Source organism: Colius striatus, chromosome 1 (genome assembly GCF_028858725.1).
Source record: "Colius striatus isolate bColStr4 chromosome 1, bColStr4.1.hap1, whole genome shotgun sequence".
Taxonomy (NCBI): domain Eukaryota; kingdom Metazoa; phylum Chordata; class Aves; order Coliiformes; family Coliidae; genus Colius; species Colius striatus.
In genome coordinates, this window is record NC_084759.1 from 131,043,281 (window position 1) to 131,064,011 (window position 20,731).

Sequence of the window (20,731 nt, forward strand, 5' to 3'; positions counted from 1 at the left end):
TGATGAAATGATCTGGTTGTATTTTATATTGAATAATTGGCTATATCTGCAGTAAATGGCTTAAAGAAAGTAATTGAATGTATTAAATAATTGATCTAAATTAATTTTAGAAACCTGCGAAAACAGGAAAGGTATGATAGATCTCTTGGGAAGTTTTAGAGAAGCTTTCAGGGTAGCAGTACTGAATGTAAATGAGTATAAAGTGGAGAAGACATGGTGTGAAGAAAAGCAATAGCTCATAAAAGATGTTAAAATTTACTGCTTGATCTATGACTATTTTGTGGGTTTACAGATGAAGTCCAAACATTTCTAAGATGTCTGTATGTTACCGTATGATGCAGGAGCTAGAGTATATGAGAGACATGTTGACATGCTTCTCAGTGGCTGCTTGTCACAGAATGCTTAGTGCACAGTGTGCTCAGCTCCAAATACAATAGGAAATACCTCTTGGACTGTCTCCAGTGTCAAGGGGATTTTCAGGGACTGAGAATCCACTGAGAATGTCCTGCGCCTGCCTTTTGCGAGATTTGGTCTTGTTTCTGTTAACTGACTCATGCCTGTTCGTGGCAGCGATCTGTGACATGTTGTAGTAGATGAAGAGTCTGGCTTAGATGCAAAGCCCAAATCCACTGAAGTTAGTAAGAACCTTTCAACTCTGGTGTCAGTAGATTTTGGATCACATTCCTAAGGAAGGCCTCGATGAATGCTAACTAAAACCAAAACAAAACATAGAAAAGATGAATGATGTTTTAAAGACTATGAAATATTTTTTAAATGAGCCCTTTTCCTCTCTTTCCCTAGCAAGAACTTTTTTTGGAAGTAATTTAAATAGAAAAAGAAAATTCCCAAACAAATCAAATGTGGGTTATGGATGGTTTCATTACTCTTGTGTCAAAGTTCAATAGGGAGGCCTGTTTTCTGTCTACATTTCACTGAGTTTACAGTTTGTTTTGAGAAAAAAAGTGGTAAATCATTCCCTGAATATCTGACATGTTGAAGGCTTAAAGCTTTCTCAGTGTAAATCTGGTGTGATTTTTTTTTCCTATCTTCCAAAAAAATTACTGCTATTGGACTTTTTTTATGTGGATTTTACGTTAGAAATATTGCATTTGTTATTTTTGACTCATGAAAGCAAAGGCTAATCCAGTCCAAACAAAAACCTCCTGTCAAATTAGTTCTTAATTCCATCACTACAACTCTTGGTGCAAGCATGTGACAATATCCTCTAATTTTTCTCCTTCGTTTCTGCTCCCCTACCCTTCTGCCAACAACTTATAGTGGCCTCAATTTTTAAAACTGAATAGCTGTTTAAAACAAACATACTTTCATCCTATCCTTTCCATAGAAATATGTCATGTCAGCCACAGTGCTATCTTGTCATCCTGAAATAAGTGTATTGGTTTTTCCTTTGCTTGTTTGCATTCTCAAGAAAACCATGTGTATATCTGTAGGACTCAGCCCTTCTCACTGGATCTGTTTGTACCAGGAGTAGAGTTAGTCTTCTATTTCTGCTTGAACTACTCTACGGGTTTGGACTAGATCCTTAATGGTACTCTATTCTCCCTCATGTACCCCACATACACAGGCACACAGACACATTTTGAGTTCTAATCAATCAGATTTTCAGAAAGCTGTGTATACGTCTGCTAGTCCAGACTAAAAGAGACTCCAGACACGCACATGTTGCATTGAAGTAGTAGCTCTGGTATGTCTCTGGCTCACACGTAATCTACTACATTTACCCATGCTATCCATAGGAGGTGTGACAGATAAATGTACCCTTGCTTTCTGCCATCCAGTCTTCACATCCTACATTCCTACTCCGTCGTACTCTCTCTGAATTGTTACCTGAAATCTCTTGCAGTCAGCTCATCTCCTCTGTTAGATAATTGGTTTTCTATCAATAAGGTTTGGGGTTTTTATTTTCCTTCCCAGGATGTCTTTGTCTTCACTGGGCTTTTGTTTTGTTTTCCAATGTCTACTTTTGCACAGGCTTATTCACTGTGATGAACAGTCCTTCTGTGACAGAAAGACAGCTCAATCTTTTCTATCTCTAGTTTCAGCAGCTGCATGTTTTTTTTTCCCCCTTGCCTTGTGCCTCTTTGAAGGGAATGAAAGTCAGAGTGAATAACACAGATTCTTCCATTGGCTCCCTGTATTTCACTGAGGGCAGAGTACAAGTGCTGCAATCAATCTTACCCATATGGAAAAGCAGAAGGAATTGGTGATTGTTCTTCAGAATCTGGAACTGTCTTCTATATGCCTGTAACATGGAAATATCTCTCTGCTAAGTTATTTGATGACTCAAATCAGAAGTGTTTTCTTCCTCATTGAAATCTTGAGATTTCAGGTTTGTTTTCAGAAAACATTTTAATTTAATTCCCAGTGAACCCCAAGGCATTTTAATAGCTTTGCAAAAGATCACAGAGCCTTACTTGTATTTACTTTTTCCCTCAAAAAAATGGTACTAAATAGATGATAGATTATCATGCAGTGCTGCTGCAATAGGGAACCATCACTTAATGCCTTCATTCTGGCTCATCCATGCTCACAACTGGATGAGGAGTCATGGAGTTAAGCTTTAGATGGCAGTCTTGCATTGTTTGGGGTCATTGGGATATATATTTCCTTTTTCCTTCAATGTTTCCAGAGAAACCATTGTATGGCTGTGACAGATACGATGTGATTGTCTTTTAAACCTTTCTGTGATTTCTTTCTCAATTTCTGCACCCAAGAACACAAAACCAGAAAAGCCAATGCAACACTTGAATTATGGAAAAGTAAGAATTGAAATGTGTGTTCTGTGGGTCTGGAACTCACAAGTTTAACAGATGTGAATATACCACAGTTCACTCAGATGTGTCACATACAGTAATTCTTTTACTCCTATCCCAGGAATTAACCCTAAAAGGCTGCAGGGCTTGAGAGCCTTAACCTAGGGTTTCTGTAAGGCTCCTTTTCTTCAGTTCTGTTTTTCTGAACTTAATAAAAAAAATCCATATGGTTATTTTATTACTCTATGTCTTTGACCTTGGTGATATACCCTTAGGGTGAAATCCCAGACCTATTAAAGTCAATAGCAGAACTCTTGAATTTAGCATTGCCATGATTTTGGCCATTTTACTTTATTTATTTTTTTTTTTTTAGTTTCCATCGTTTACTTCAAAATGAATGTAACTATGCTGGATGAGAATAATAAGAGTTAATAAAATAAATTTAAAGACAATCTTTCATAGCTATTATCTTTTATGTTGATTTTCACATTTAATAAATTATTCTTAGTTAATACGGAGGGGTTACTTTTTCTTTCTTTCCAGTTTTTGAGGGATTTTTTTTTCTTCTGTTGAAAAAAATCAATAAATCCCAAACAATTGAAACTTCCATAGAATCCAGGAGGTCTGAATGTGCCAAGGAAGCATGACTATACCATAAATCTGTGGAACAGAATGAGAGATTAAAGTGCTTTTGTTCTTCCCCTTCCACCTTCTTGTATCCCCTATCTGTGACTATGAGGTCTCTCCTTATGTGAATACACTGTAGGAATAAGACTGTACTCCCTTCCGAAAGCATTAAAAAAAATTACAGACAAGGACACAAGGGTCAGAATCGTAGAATTTGCTCCTCTCTAGACACAAGTGCTCCAGCTACTCAACCTAATAGTCTTTTATCTGTAGCTTTCTCCCTGTACTCTTTTCCATAATGCTACAAAGAGAAAAAAAAAACCCATCAACTGGAAACACAACCTTAAAAAACACCTGATATAAATAGCCATTCAGCCCTGGCAGATGGATTCTAGGGTTTTTCTGTCTTTTTGTGTAAAGTATCCATTTGCACCTTTGGTCTAGCAAACATTGCCTTGCAATACTTCAAATTGAGTTCTTGGTGACCATCACAGGTGACCTGCTTCTGCAGTACCCTAGAGCATTTGTTAACTGAGAGCCTTGAGAAATTGGTAAACTGGTCCTCAGTTCCAATCTTTCTGATAAACTCTGGTAGAAATAGATTGTGAAGGCTGTACAGCCAACAATAACACAAAGACTTACCCCAACAAAATAAGTTTCCTACATCTGTCTTATTTCAATTTGCCCCCCCAGCTGCACTGCATCTCCAGCCTCTATATATTTCACTCTGTCTCACCACAAATTTCTCCTTTTTTCCAATGTCTTCTCCTACATCCCTCAAATCCTGATACTCTTTTTTACTGTATAAATAGAGTCATCTGTCTGTTTTTTTTAAAAGGAGTCTTTGTGCAAGTGCACCAAGTTCTTGCAGCCCAGCCAGGATCACTATGGTTTTGATTTGTCTATTCCTCATCTCTATTTTCTCAAAAGCCTGTAAGTTCTCCAGGGACATTTTCCTGTAGTGATTTTGTGCTCTCTTCAGATGCTGATCACCTTGCATAACATGATGCTTATTAATAATATTAGGAATTATGAACAACGTAATTAAAGTACCCCTTATCTAACACAACAGTTTGGTGACAATCCCTTGTGAGAAACTGCAGCATCGTTTTCAGCTGCTCTAGACATATCCTTCTGACAAAAAACTGTTCTTCATTTTCTCTCTCCCTGATCCTGCATTCATTCTTCTTTCACGCTCTCAAATCTCCTTAACAACATGTCTTGCTTTTTTTAATGTTCTCTGGCAAAAGGACCAGAAAGAATGGCTACTCTGCAATTCTATAGTTTTCTCTGTTTGTTCAGATTCGTACGGCTACTAGTGATGTCATGAAACTTTTCAGTATGTGCCTTTTCAACACAAAGCTTCTCAGAGGCTCATCCTGAATGGGCAAACCTACCTCTTTCTCACTGGTGGGACTGTCTGGCACTCAGAAATCAGAAGATAAAACATCTCTTGATTACCTTTGTCAACTTTGTTGGAAAATGTTGATCTGAATAATTAAGAAACAGGTTTCACACAAGAGTATTTAAAAAAATTATTCAGTTTTAATAACATGATCATATGTGCATCCATAGAGTTCTGCAAAACTAATTTTTATTACCCCACTGCTGTATAGTGAGAGAATAAAACTGCAAATCCCTGTTCTCTGATCCTTTAACTCCCTGACAGATTTCTGATTGGTCTCAAACTTCATATGCTTGGATATAACACAAAGGTATACTTTTTTCGTGGAAACTTTGAAGGGATTAGTTTGACTCGTTTTCAGTTAGTTGGTCTCTAAAAAATGTACATAAAAATAAAAACAAGAGCATTTGTCAAAGCTTAACTCAAAATGTTTAACTGTGTCGTTCCTCAAGTATGACTTATAGATAGCCAGATGAAAAACTAAGATTTTTTCTGAGTAATTGAGTCCTGGATTTAGTGCATTACCAGTTAAACATTAAACCAACAACTATTGTCTTAGTTACAGGGTTCTCAGGGGAGTTATGTGTATACATAAAGTCTGTAACTCAACTCTGTGATGCTGTAACCAGAGCATTAGATCACACACGTATAGATTTCACATTTAACACATCCAAATTTTATCTCAGATGTTGCACAGTGACAATGAGATGCTCTTCAATCGCATCTACCCAGAGAAGTGTGAGGGACATTTATAGCTCATATCATTTTATTGGAACGGATGTCAGCACTATCTTGAACATATTGTCCATTGTCTTCTGAGAGTCTCTCACACTAGGAAATTAATTGGGATATATTGGAAGAGCGCAATCTGGATATTCTTTGATTGTTTTAAATGCTACCTTCAGTTTCTTACTCTCTAAATACTATATAACTTCTGTCACAGTTCCTTTGGTTGCCATAAAAACAGAGGGGGAGAAAGAAAATGTTAATGTTTTGAAACAGCATCATGAGTTTGCATGATTTAGGACATAAATGTCTTTGTGAGGATGCATCTAATTCTTTCTTGTGAAGTACTTTAAATCCCCTCACTTTTTTATTAAAACTGTGTAAACTGAATGTCCTGGGTACTAATAGTGTTTGGTTAGCCCAAATATATCTCGGTATTGTAAAAGTACTGAGGATATTACCATTAGACTGAAGAGCTATGTCTTAGTTGTATCTGTAAAAAAAGCTGGAGTTAATCCCTTGATTTTTGTAGCTTTGTGATCCTAGAATTGACAGGGCCTGATGCATTCTAGATCTGTTTTAAGAATGTCTGCTAATCCTTTTTTCCTCTGTACTGGTGATGAAATGCAATGGGCCCTGTAAACACTGGTCTATGTAGAAATTCTACAGCCACTGTGGTCATTTCCAGGCAGCTATAAAGCCTTGTGCTGCCTGGTGATACAGTATTCATGTGTAGCTTGGTGTATATTCAGGAACAAAGCAATAAACCCACCCAGAAAAGCCTTTAGTGTGTTTGCCAGATAGCATTGCCCTGCTGCTTCCCTGTCTGAGAAAATGTTTCTGCTTAACTGGAGCTACAAGTGAAAACCCCTACCATTTCCCCCATACCCTCCTGTCTCCAGGCCACACACCTCTGGTTCAAAGGATTTACCGCAAGCTGTGGGAGAAAAAGTTTGTGGGAGAGAACCTCCTTACACTACTGGCAGAACATCACTGGAATTAGTCTGGATTTTCACTCATATGGTACATATGTAAGGAGCTATAAAATAATGTCATGTACATTTGTGAAAGATAAATTTCATCTGCAAAATGAAGACATATGATATATATAAATCTTGATGTTTTATGCTAATTCAACTGTACTTTGCTTCTTTGATTGTGAAGAAATATCTCATTCTGTTGTTTTTTCATGTTGCATATACATTTAAATTGTCATGTGTGAGAGACACTGGGAATACTTTTATTTTAGAGATGGATCCATTTCACTCCGGGATTATACTGCTTCTGAAATACATGTATTTGTCAGTGTCATTAAATTTGTATCCCTATCTCAAGGGGACAGTGATTGATGCTACTATGACTACTGAAGTTCAAAGAAATACTTGCACGAATAATTTTTCATCCTTATAAGTAAGTTATAGTCTGGCCAAAATGGACAATGTTACTGTAAAATATAGTCAAAATGAGAACCTCTAACACAAACTCTTCTGATCTGTGAGATATGTGTTTACTTAAGAAATGGTAGGAAACTTTTGATTTTCTGCTTCAGTGCTAGTGAAAACACACCAGCACAGCTGGTCTTACAAGACATATTTTTTCAGGTAGCAGAAATATTTCCTGACTGAAACTGGGAATTTCCAAGTCTCACCATAACATTGGTTGTTTACCAGCTCAGTGTTCCATCTTTATACACACTGTGGCACACCTAAAGGAAAATTCAGAAACTCTCTTATGAGAAATCTCTGAAGGAAGATTATACAACTGTGCAAGTACATAAAGCATCTAGCTCCTGGTGAAGTAAGTTTTTCAGGGTCTAAATAGATCTGCATACTTTGCCTTATACTTGTTTAGAGAGAAATAATTATGAAAAAATACTGGATTTAATTCCACTGTAACAGTGTTATGACACCGTAACTTTCCTCTTGACCCAGGAACATAAGATCTCCTTCTCATATCAGCCTGTCAATTGTCAATAAGCAGCATCAGAGCTTTAGAGGATGGTATAAATTAAGTCTATGGGGCACCAATATAACATTATATACATTTTGTGTTGCTGCACAAAGACTTGGGCCAAATCTTGAAGGGACAAAAAGAATTACTTAGTTCAATCTTAACTTTTCTCCCTCAGGAAGCTAAAGAAGCTCTTCAGGAAGCTGAAGGATGAAAGAACTGAGCCAAAGGAAACGGACACCAACCAATCAAAGGACCCTCAGCAATGGGATCTTGACTATATCTTAGAACCTTTCACAGGGCTGACTCCAGAATACATGGAAATGAGTAAGTTTTCTACATCCCCTTTCTTTTTGTACAATAATAATAACTTTACATAGGACCAGTCACTGTATATGATATGACTGTGTGTAATAAATTTTCATAATAAAGGGAGGAAAAAAACCCAAACACTTCTACTTTGCAGTAATTACATGCACTGGAACTAGCTACCAGGGTGGGTTGTTGAGCCTCCATCTCTGGAGACATTCAAAACCCCCCTAGATGAGTTCTTGTGTGACCTGTTCTAGGAGGTCCTCTTCTGGCAGGGGGATTGGAGTAGATGATTTTTCGAGGTCACTTCCAACCCTTAAGATTCTGTGATTCTGAGGCAGCAGGACTATAAGACTACCACATTACTAGCATAGAAACAATGATAAGTTCTAATATCTGTTAATACTTACACTGTGAGAGCACATTGTTCCCAGATGAACAGGTTACTCAGGGACTCGGCCTGTTGCTCAGCTGCGTTTTCAATGTTTCCAGGGTTGCAGACATTGCATCTCTCTGTGCAGCCTGCTCCAGTATTTCATCACCTTCAGTATTTCATCATCATCTTTAGAGTTTCATCACCTTCACATCTTTCAATTGATTTTCCTATATTTCAATTTGTGCCTGTTACCTCTTGTCACTGGGCACACTTGAGAATAGTTGAGTTCTGTTTTATTTAATCCACACAAGAGTTATTTGAACAGATTGGCAAGATTCCCATCAGACTTTTCTTCTTGAGGTACAACAATCTCAACACTCTCGACTTCGCCTTTATGTCAGATTCTCCAATCCCTTAATCATCTTAGTTGCTCTTCACTCTATTCACTGCAATATGTCCATGTCTTCTACTGGGGAACATAGAACAGGAAAGAGCACTCCAGATGTGTTCAGTAGTGCTGAATAGAGGGGAAGAATCCCCTCTCTCGACCTGCTGTCAAGGTTCTTCCTAATGCACCTCAGAAGGCTATTTGCCTTCATTGTAGCTATGGCACATCTCTTATTCATCTTCAACGTGTTCTCCACCAGGACAGTCAGACTTTTTTTGAAAAGTTTCTAATGTCTTCTGGTGCTTGGAGTTTTTCCTCATCACGTGCAAGACTTGGTGTTTTACTTTGCTGAACATTGTGAGATTCTTCTTGGAGCATTTCTCCAGCCTGTTGAAGTCCTTCTCAACCGCAGTACAACCACCTGCCAAAATCGTAATTGCTCATTAATGTTTCAAACATAGCAAAAATATGTAGATTTCTAAATATTAATGTCTATTTTCTCTTAAATCATCCTTTAAAACAGAAAACTACGGGAATATATTTTTAAATTACTTAATTCATGACTGAATATTCCATGACATTGAATCATGTATACAGCTGGTCCAGTTATGCTTAAATTAAAATCCACATGCATATAAAACTGGAGAGAGCCTTCAACCTGTAAGAGCTTCTTGGTCCACTGAAATAGACAGTAGAATGGAGGACTAGTATTCCCGTTATACTTGTGGAGTGCTAAAGCATGTAGGCTTTGAGTTGATCACACTTTCTAAGGAAATTTGGGATACACTTGGGAATTATTTCTCAGTCTCGTACCTTTCATACTAGTTCTTTATCCAGCATACTCTCCAACTTTCTAAATAGCATGTGTATACATCCTCTACATGCATCATCCTGCAGGAGTGACTGATGTCACTGATGGTGTTCACTGCCAGATGTTGGGTCATCTTTCAAACCTGTATAAAGTAGAGGAAACCCCATTAAAGTCAGTAGGTTTCTAATTTTGTAAAGCTGGTGCCTCTATGTGTTCATATGTGCTTGCTGGTTTACAGGATTACTTAAATTACTACTAAACTATGGCAGAGATCAGTACATTTTCAGGGTTGCTCCACAGTTTGGTTTTCTGTGTTAGAGGAGATAAACACGTTGGTGGAAACCCAGATGGAACTGGGAGCAACTCTTTCTTGAAGTGTCAAGATGCCACCAGTTTGGTAACCGCACCATCACATCATAAAGGCAGCTGATTTCCCCTAGGTAGGATCTGGGAGTTGGATCTACTGCTATGCAGAAATTATTTTCTCACAATGCAATGTCTTATGAGAGAGGAATAGTAGGCACTTTTTGTTATCTGTAAGTGTGGACTGCCAACACTTTTTACTATCTGCAAGTGTGATTGTGGCTTGATCCATCATTTCCAAATCATTAAAAGACTCTCTGATTTAGGATCTAAAGTCAGTGTGGCCACTGTAAGTCATTTGAGACGTAGCATTAGAGTGGTTTCTGCTACCTAGAAAATAACAGTCAAGAAAGAAACTTTAAGGTGCTGAGTTTTTTCAAACAAAATATCGTGAATAAATTTTTATCATTTAAACACATTTGACATTGTGCCACTGTCCTCAGTAGTTATAATTGGAAATCTAGTCCCTTTGGCATCTTGATTGCACTTTGTTCAAGATGTAACTCAATTGTCTTAATTTGCACTGATACTTATGAAATGCTATTTGAAAATCTGAGTACAGTATCTGGCCTATATAAATGAATTCAGAAAGGAAACCCAACTACTAGGCATTTTTGGTATAATTCTGTTTTGTAAGGAATTCTCTTCTGCCTTTTCAGCTTTCATTGAGATCGTTTGATCACATTCATCTCCATGCATCCCCCTTCACTCATCCAGTGATCCAGCAGGAGCAGGTCAAACACTGGGATAAAGGAGTACACTACAGATGAATTAGGTGCTGACTATCAAGCATCTGACTGAGAATAGCAGAGTGAAATATATATATCCCTTCCAAAGTGTGCCTTTATGACTCAACAGAACCCAGAATGACAGAGATGCAAATAACCACCAAATAAATCAGTCTTGCAGCCCTGGGACAGAATCCAGCTTCATCTGTCCTCAGGGAAATGAACCTGAGAGGAAACAGCACACGGGGATGCTAGGAGTATGAGTCCAGGCTCTTCACAGCACATAAAAATCAAAATTGCTGTGTATGCCTCCGCATTGTAGCTGCCCCATGGGTAGACCCTGGAGAAACAGGGAAGGAGAAAGTGGGAATGGTATTGGTGGGGGAGGAGGAAGGAGACAAATAATCTAGGCAAAAACAAGCTTTAGGGCATAAAAGTATTCAAGAGAGAACCACAGCTTGTCAAAGGGCATGTTGTCTAAAATCAGACATCTGTTAAATATTGTATGTGACAAGTTCTGTTTTAACAAGCCACTAGTCTCAAAATATCTGAAAGAAAGTGCATTTATGACAAAAAAAGGTAAACACTGTATATGGTTTATCCAGCTATATATAGAAATAGCTATATTGATTTATAGGCATAATTTATAATATATTTATAAATGTATACAAGGTTTTTATATAATGATGGATTTATGTAAATATGTAAGCATGTGTGATATTTGATATAATGGTAGATTTAGGGATCTGTTTTATAGATATTTTTATGAACCTCCACCTTGCCCTCTGGAGTGACACGAAGTTGACATAAAGAAGCCCCCATCTGCCATAATGTTGTTCTCAATTGTTTCAGCTCACCTTAGGATCTGACTGTGTGTTGTTGCAGCCTCTACTACTTTACCCCTTCTGCACATGATGAAATTTTGTTGAAAAATTCTCTTTTAGGATTGTTTTTTTTCCACTCAGTACTTCAGGTTAAGATAATATTTCCCCAGGAAAGCTTTAAGTAAACTTCTTTGCAAACTTTGAGCTAAACAATGTTGAAAAAACATAGAAATTTTCTATGTTTTTATGCTCAGGCATAACTCAGAAATGTCTGTACTTTAACGTGAAAAATTTCCTGGTTAGCTAGTTCTCTCTAAGGACAAGGACCTTTAGTTATTGGTAATAAACAAACAGAATGAATACAATTGTTTATAAATATTTAATTTCTTGTAACTGCACATCTGTGGTAGTTGATCTTATTAATTCTGAGAGCTCGAGCACGTGATCAGTTGCAGCATGAATGGCTGATTACAATGAACAGCACTGGAAGGGTAAGAAGGAGTGGGAGTGCTTTCCAGTGATAATGGGTTGGAGACCACTGAGTACTCTCTGTGATAACCAGGAAGTGTGGCTGACTCATATAGGAACAGGATGGAGTCTTAAGTGAGTTCTGAACTAGAGAACTAGAATATTCCACTTTCCAAACATCGTATTCTGGTGCTTTCTCCTAATTGTAGTTGGACTTCATGTAAAATGTCCAGGTAGGGAAGAAACTCTTTCTATTCTCTGTTATCTGTACATTGCATGTTAGATGACGCTGTCCTCCCGCTTCTCAGTGCCTATGTGGAGATCACCCTTGATTCATTGACAAGAGCACCACTTAGATGCAAAGGTCTACCTTGTTAGAATAATTTATAGTATCAGGGTCTAAGCTACTGATGTTATAAATCACTGTCCCCTAAGCCTGTGTTTTAGTCTCTTGCACCTAGATCATAAGCAATGTTGATTGTCTCTTCCTGCAGCCATTCAGGGATAATTAGATTGATGCCCTGCAAATGAATGCATAAATTACTAATCTAAACATTTGCTTACAGCAGGAGAATTAGCTTCTCAAATGAAGAGAGTAGCTCATTGAGCTTTGTAGTGTGCCAACAGTGAGTTGTGTGATTGAAGACAAATGTGCAGCAAATGAAACTCAAGCTGCACTTCCCCAGCCTGCTTGTTGCCCCAGGTCCATATCACTGCATTCAGCTGTCAGATGCACTACAGAGTGACTCAGACCACCCACTTTGTTCAGCTCAGTGCTGAACCTGTCAGCTGGAATTATTGTGAAGGCCATCAAGCTGAAATGATGAGGCAACAAGCAGTTATACAGCTTATTTACCTGTTTTTCTAAATTTGATTTGAGAGCGGGGGCAGAAAGTAAGATAATTCAGTAAGTGGAGAGGAAGGTTGTTGCTTTTTTTTCCTGAATTACTTAAAAAGGCAAAATGGCTGTGATGTAAGAAGAGGTGTGATACTAAGGAGAAGAGAGACATGACAGCTGTTTCAGAAGTTAGTTCTTAATTTCACACTGGTTTACTAGGTCAAGCTCCTACTGGTATCTGTTCAACCAGAAATGAAGCAGATGAATAAGAAACTACAGATTGGGTTTACTGTAGCCTTTGGGTTCCCCCATTCAGATGATTATGTGGTTTCAGGGAGAAATGTGCAGGGATAGATTATGTATCAGTGTGTAAATATTCACCACATTCATGTTTGTCCTATCAGGACGTTCCTACTTTTAAAAATGTGTGACATCTTTCAAACTATACAGAAAGCCTCTGTTGAAGCTGACACTCTTGACTCTGGGTCTGTCTAATCCCAGGCAATCCTTGCCTTTTGTACTCATATAGAGTCTCTTTTACTAATTTCTATTAAAGGTGGCCTTTCTGATGGAAACCTGGAGCCTGGCTCAGTCCTATCACATATTTTCTTTGCATTCCCTTATGAAGCAGATTAGCCTGGTGAGGCACCATATGCTTAAGGGACAGTGTTTGGAGTGATCTCAGGTTGTGTTTTGCAGCATGATATTCCACAGGTAATGAGTTTTTTGAATATAACTCACTTCAAGTTTGAAATGGCCATTTCAAAGCTACTGGAGTTTCCTTTTGTTCTGATTTCTTATATCAGGAAGTCTACAGGCCTCCACCACCGTTTTTTAAGTCTAAACAAGTTAGTAGTAATGGTGAGATTTACTGTTTGGGGTTTTATTTCTTTATTTTTATATATATATATATATTCTAAATTTTCATTTTGGGAAATTTATTTCTGCCTTTGTTGACTGACATTTGATTCTGTAAAATGGCAGTCACTCTAGTCCATGTCAACAAAGTCATTGGCACAATTAAAACAAGAGGCAGCATGACGGCTAATGGGAACACTGAGCTGGTACCTCTAATCGTGATTGGCCTATTAACAATGAGCATAAAAAACCACAAACATGAAAGGAGGAAAAGCTGGTCAAATCCAAGTTGTTCTCACTCAGGCTACAGCCATGTCTGTCTCAGAGATGGCTTATGTTCAAGTGCCTCAGGAGTGGGACCTTTCATTTCATGCATCTTTCAAGGGCTTCTAGAGCTGTTCAGTACTTTAAATGCAAATCTGGGTTCTACCAGACTAGAGTGTTTAATCACATCCTAAGTTAAATCTGTGGTTGGTGAGCCTTTTCTCTAAGAATCCCAATTCCTGCTGTCTCTGAGCCAGTACCCATACCATGGCTTCCCCACCACCTCAGGAGTGACCTATAATCCAAACTAAATTTGTCTATATAGAATCATAGAATGGTAGAGTTGGAAGGGACCTTTAGAGATCATCTAGTCCATCTCCCATGCAGAAGCAGGTCAACCTAAATCAGGTTGCATAGGAACATGTCCAGACAGGTCTTGAAGATGTCCAAGGAAGGAGACTTCACAACCCCTCTGGGCAGCCTGTGCCAGGGCTTCCTCATCCTCACAGTGAAATAGTTTTTTCTTATATTTCAGTGGAACTTTTTGTGTTCCAGCTTTATCCCATTACCCCTTGTCCTGTTGCTACATACCATAGAAAAAAGACATGTCCAAATCTCCTGACACCCATCATTTAGATATTTGTAAATATTAATAAGATCTCCCCTCAGTCAAAGACACTCAAAGAAGCAAATGGACCTGGTTTATTAACACAGCTCTGTAGCTGGTGTCACTTCCACAATTTGGGAGGTTTTGGTATGGTCTACATGGATGGGATTCATCTTTCTCAAAGAGGGAAGAAGATCTCTGTTCATGAGCTATCAAGACTCATTGACAGACCTTTAAACTAGACATGAAGGGGAAGGGGGATAACATGAGGCTTCTCAGTGACAATCTGTAAGGTAAAAGTTATACATAAATCTAAGAAAAAAGAAAATATGAGAGGATGAAACCCAACGTCTACAAGTCAGGCAGACTTCTGTTGGTTTCAATGGCATTTTATAGATACCAGTAGAGTGGAAGAAAAAGTGTAACCCTTTACCATGGCAAATAAACTTTAAATTTCCCTTTGGAAAAAGTTTTAGTGGGTCATTTCTTCAGTGAGTTAAACTCTCAATCTGTTTTCAGTCAGAAGACTGTGCTGAACTTGTTTCTTAAACAGGCCTTGTCAGTCAATAACATGTCTACACACAGTTTTCATTTGCACCAGTGAAATTTCTGATGACTGTTTGTTTTTATATTATTAACTGATATATATTTGTATTTTTTAGCAGATACTCTTCAGTAGAGACCCTCTTAATGTCCCTGAGTGATCAGGAATTTTTTCCTCAAGGGACCCTGAAACATAAACTGTCATTGTTAACATGTGTCAAATATGTCATCAGTACTTCCTGTTTCTAAAACTATACAATGACTTTTGACCCAGCCCAATATACCAGACCCCATGCATTTCCAAAGTAGGTAGGATATATAGCAGTTTCCTCATCCAGCTGATAGCAAGCTTGCGACATATGTTTCTAGCGTGCAATGATAGGGATTGGCAAGAAATTGATGTTTAGAGTAGTAATAAATATTGCTAATGAGAAATGATAGGATCTCCAAATCCATCTAAATGATACATGTGAATGTGTGAAATTCATATCACTACTGTTTTCTTGAGAAGCTGACATCAGCAATGACTTTCAGATTCTTTCTTTGTTCTATCTTCCCTTCTCCAGTCAAAATCCTCTGAGTCCAAGATTCATGTGGCAATTTTCTAAAGAGAAATAATAACAAAGGGTTTCATCCTCCACTTTCTTTAAAAAAATCTATGGCAAAACTCTCTTTTGAATTCAAAGAAGAAAATTATCAGAAGCAACGTCTGTTGCTATTAACTTCTGTAAGGATTAATCTTGGAGGTTTGGAAGAATTTCCCCTAAAGCAGGAAAAGCCATCAAAACGGCAATGTGTGAGGCAGCAGAAGAAAAAAAATAGATAAAAGGAATCATTGAAGAGAAAACTGTATTTTTCTCTTCATTATCATGATAAATTTGAAAATATCAACTCAACCTGTTGTGTAAACTTGTTGCATATATTTTTTTACCAAGCAGTAGTACATTGCACATTTTAGGTAGTTTCTCTGCCAAGCTTCACTGTATATTGAAAAATTTCTTCTTAGGACTTAAAAAGTTGCTTAGCATGGGAATAATTCTTTCATTGTTTACTTCCAGTAACACATGATCCTATGACAGATATCGATATAGAAGTAAGGAGAAATAAAACAACAGAATCATTAAAAATTACCTTCTTTTACTTTAGGTTTTGATGTAGAAGATATTAAAGTTACTTACACTACTCAGTGAGTAAATCTCGTAGGAGCTGAATGATATTCACTGTGCAAGGTTTTATGCTGAGGACTGATTCTCTGAAGATCCATAATGTAAAAGCCTTTATCTCTGCTCTTAATCATAACTTTGAGGTCAGAGTTAGGGGGACAATGTGTGCTATGTCTCTGTTGGGATCAGATTCTGTTCAGACACTGTGCACAGAGGAACAGCTTGAAAAGTGGACTTCTGAGAAGCACTGTAGTCTGAGAGATTTCTCTTGATGTTGTTTGTGTTTTATAGTTTTTGTCTCAGGGCCCAGCCAGCCTAAGTCTGCATGAGATGTTGCAGATGTGGCATCAGATGTTGAAAAACTCAAAGGCTCTGAGGCCTTTGCCTCTTTCCTGATTAAGTTGGACGGTAAAGTTGACTTGTACTGAGCACCAACAGTATGTGGTTTGGTTTTTTTCTCTCATCAACAATAGAGATAGCACATCTAGTCTCAGACTTTGATGCCCTGGGAGAAGGTATTCTTTCCTGTGTTTTTGATTGCTCTTTATACTTAAACTTCAATAATTTTGTCCCCTAGCTTGTGCCATGAGGCTGGATGATGTTCATCTCATCTCCAGGCTGCCTATCAGATAAGTAGAAAGATATGAAAGAGGCCGAATGTCCAGAGATCCAACTCCTGGCCCAGATCTCTTTAAGCTTTTCCTCAAAGCATGGGAGAAAAATCAGCCAAGTCAGGTAGAGCTCTTATGTGGGGCCACTGGGTTGTGCCATAAGTGTGACTCCAAAAATGGTATTGCAGGATTACCTTCAAGTTCTCCAGACAAAACCAAGACGTCTTGGTGTCTGTCAGCTGTTCTTAATGGAATAGTTTTTTGTGACTGCCCTAGAAGGATTGTAAATATTTCCATTATGACTACACAGAACTTCAGGACTCTGTGACTATATTCCTTCTGGAACCCAAGCTGTACAGCAGGAATTCTTCTCTTTTTAATCCATGCAGTTTTGCTGACATCATATTTTTTCTAGAAATACTGACCGGACTAAACAAGTACCTTTAAATTGCTGAGGCTGTTCATAGACTGCTTGTTTTGAATGATTATTTGCTAGTTTACCACACAAAACCATCTAACTTATGGTATGCTTGGTTTTGCTTTTGTGGGGTTTTTGCCTGCTTTTTGCATCATTTACACTTTCAAAAAAAGGAGGCTAGAAGATTGAAGAGATTTCAAGATGGCCACGCAAACATTTCTGGCGCAGAGTTTTTTATGAAGACATATTTACACAATTGTCCAGAATTCCTTTTCATACCTTGAACATTCTTTCATGAACTTGAAAAAAAATCAAACTGCATTTTCCCAGGCAATGACTAAAAAGACTGCAAACAACATCAAAGCAAATGTGTGTGTGGTTTATACTTAAAGAATTGTAAATACATCTTTCTTTTTTTCTATTTTTTTTTTTACTGGACTCCTTCAAGATCTATTCCTGTTAAATTTAGTTTAAACCAAATAAGACATATTTTGGTACTATGTATTTTTTTCTAGGCATTTCACAGTTTTTTGAAACATTACTCTAACATCTGTTTTTGTTTCCTTGTTAATTCCTTTTCCTGACTCTGAACATAAAATATTAAGGAAAGTATGAATTCAAGGATAGGATGTTTGTGTGCTTTGAAAAAGCTCTGTCATAGTGTATGTTGGGATATACTCTTGTGCTTTTTTTGTGACTGAGAAGAGAAAAGCAGGAGTGTCAGTCAGAAGAATTGTAGTCTGCACACAAAAAAAAAAAAAGCATGCAAGAGAAGATCCTAGAGGAAGTTAACTTATTAGTTAGTTGTAGGTTGTGTCAACAGTGCTTAAAGAAATTATTTTGAAGTAAAGTGTTGTCCTCTGAAAACCCCTGTTTTTCACCAGAAGTGCAATGGATTCCTCCCAAAGTGGAGAGAGAAGTTACAGTGGGATTTGCCAAAAAAGAAGCCATAATAAATAGGGCCTCATACACACCAACTCTTTTTCTATACCACTATTTATTTAATTCTGAAATGTAAATCACAATTTGATTTATCAGTATAATCTTACTGGGATTACTGCCTTTGCATTTAGGCAGTATGCTTTTCAGTCTCTTTCCTCCTCTTCTACACCTCTTTAGTTTTCTGGTAATACACCTCTCTCACTTTCCTGAAGTATTATTTTAAAATAATGTAACATTTTTACAAGGAAATGATTCCAGTCTCATGAGTAATATTCACCGCTGGTGCCTCCTGCTTTCCATGGAACACATGGCCTTTTAGGAAATTTGTTAATTCCTTAGCACTTTGGAAAAAAAATAAAAAAGTTTTTTTTAAAAATCAATTATTTTCAGACACTAATTCTACCCAAATGAGATTTATGCAGATGAGTTAGATCCTGAAGTGCCACTGAAAGAAGGGGGAATTAAGGATACTGTTTACTCCAAATTGGAAGCTTGCTTAGAGGGATTTTGTTTTTACTACATTATTCCAAGCATCTTTGGAGCACTGAGACTTGCTAGAAAAACACCATTGTGTCAGCATTGTGGTTCTGTAGGGTGACATTGGTTCCTTAGCTGCTTAGAAGATAATTTGTCTGCATGAAGAGAGGTCATCCTATGCCCTAGAACAGAGATATAGCTCACTTAGAAAACAATGTGTTCTTTTTTTGTTTATATCAATATACTATGGATGGATGATGAGATGAACTCTGTGATGATAGTAGTCTAGCACTGGGAACAAGATGCTGAAAAATATGCTATCCACTTCAAAGTGAGAGGGCTTTCTTTGATTAATTTAGTGAATGATTGATAAGTTGTTTGTTTTTTTTTGAGCTATGGAATAAGCCAGGCTTATTAGTTGTGTGGACTAGTGGTTTCAATTTTTTTTCAAACTACCCAAATTGCAAACTCATAAAAAAAAAAAGTGACAACAACATTCTCCTTTGCTAGGAACTGCAGAGGGAGATTTCTAACTTTTAAGTTTGTCAGTGACATAAGGAGAGATGAAAATGCTATATGACACCACAGGTTCATGCATTCACAGATACTTACTGTTTTCCTGCTCTTAGATTGCCATCGAGTTTTCCAAAGGAAGCTATGAAGAAACAATAACACCTTGCTTTTTCCTCTTGCTTGTTTGTGAATAATTTTTCTCTATAAGCAAAAGGAAAAGGAAGAACAATACAGCCTTAATCAGTTTATTATGTGTGAATGCAGAAGGATACATCACAAACCCTTTGTCCTTAATTAAATTTATTCTTTACTTTGCCTTATGCTGTTGCTAGAGTCTAGAAGCACAATTAGAAACATTTACAAAGCATAGTGACAAGCCTTTCTCTCCTTCATTGCCTTGCTTTTTGATTTTTTTTACTGGGACCAAATTGTGAAATGCAGTTTTGTGGGTTTTTTAACCCACAAAATTTATTGACACTTTACTGTCACATGCAGATATCAACTCTGTTCAGAAGATATCAAAAAACATCACATATTTCTTTTTCAGTTATCCAGTTTGGATTTGTCACACTCTTTGTTGCCTCCTTCCCTCTGGCACCTCTGTTTGCTCTTCTAAACAACATCATAGAAGTCCGACTTGATGCAAAAAAATTTGTTACTGAACTGAGGAGGCCAGACACAGTAAGAGCAAAAGATATAGGTAAGTAATGTAAAAACATTGCAATGGAGGAAGATAACACCAAATATTCAGTAAGAAAGAAGAAAAATCATAGTAAATCCATTAAGAAATTCTGGTTTTCACTTACAGGAATTTGGTACAACATTTTGAGTGGTATTGGAAAGCTTTCAGTTATCATTAATGTAAGTATTTGGTTACACTAGTTTCTAACTATGATTTTGGGAGCTTATGTGGTCCACCCAACATAATTTAAAAGTGAAATCTAATTTTCTCAACAGCAATAAAATCTAAATTATCAAGTTCATTCTTGTGGAAGCATAAAACATGATTTAATTACAAAGAAGCTGACCATTCGCTCATCTCGTTCTCTCTGTCCTTGTGTAATGTAGGACAGGAAGACTAATTTATATAAGAATAACCAGTGAAGAGCATATAATCAGGCAACACTACAAATAATTGATAAAGATCTTCTCATTCATACCCATGTCTTTTTTCTGTTACTCTGCTAGTATAACTGTTCGCATGAATAAAAAGGATATCAGTGTAACAACCCAGATTCTAGATGCAGAAAGTCCTTAACTAGATCGCATTAGTATTTATTCTGATAAATACAGGTACAGTTATGACCCTGAACACAAGTCCTCCCACAGAGTATTTCTGTAAGAGTAGGTTTTATTTCAGTTGAGTTACACACTCCTCAAGCTAAAAAATCTTAATGGCTACAAAATCTTATTCTTTCACAGAACAAGAATGATTATGTGAACATTGTGAATGCCTGGTGTACAGATATGTTATGCTTATTGTTCTATAATGTATTTCATAAGTAATATTTTCCTATATATATTTTAAGACAAAAAAAGAATTATGCCCAAGGAGTTTAATCACAAAGCTATCCAGTGGGTGTATGACCCACAGATCGTATGGAGTCATTTAGGTTGGAAAAATCCAGCTGTAAAATATGGAAGATGCAAACTTTAGAAATGCAGATGATTGTCACTATTGAAGGGAAAACTTGTATAGAGGTGTCATGCAATTTATCTAATACATCTTCCAGCACAACAGCACT

At 37.3% G+C, this 20,731-nt stretch overlaps 1 protein-coding gene across 1 annotated transcript in view; it reads left to right on the plus strand.

The window, feature by feature from the left end:
* The window catches only part of ANO2 (anoctamin 2), a 185,868-nt gene that overhangs the window by 154,754 nt on the left and 10,383 nt on the right, over positions 1-20,731 (plus strand). Inside the window, exons 20-22 of the mRNA XM_062007412.1 lie at positions 7,661-7,809; positions 19,534-19,686; positions 19,795-19,847. Coding sequence (XP_061863396.1) covers positions 7,661-7,809; positions 19,534-19,686; positions 19,795-19,847 — 355 coding nt within the window. The remainder of the gene's footprint in view (positions 1-7,660; positions 7,810-19,533; positions 19,687-19,794; positions 19,848-20,731) is intronic.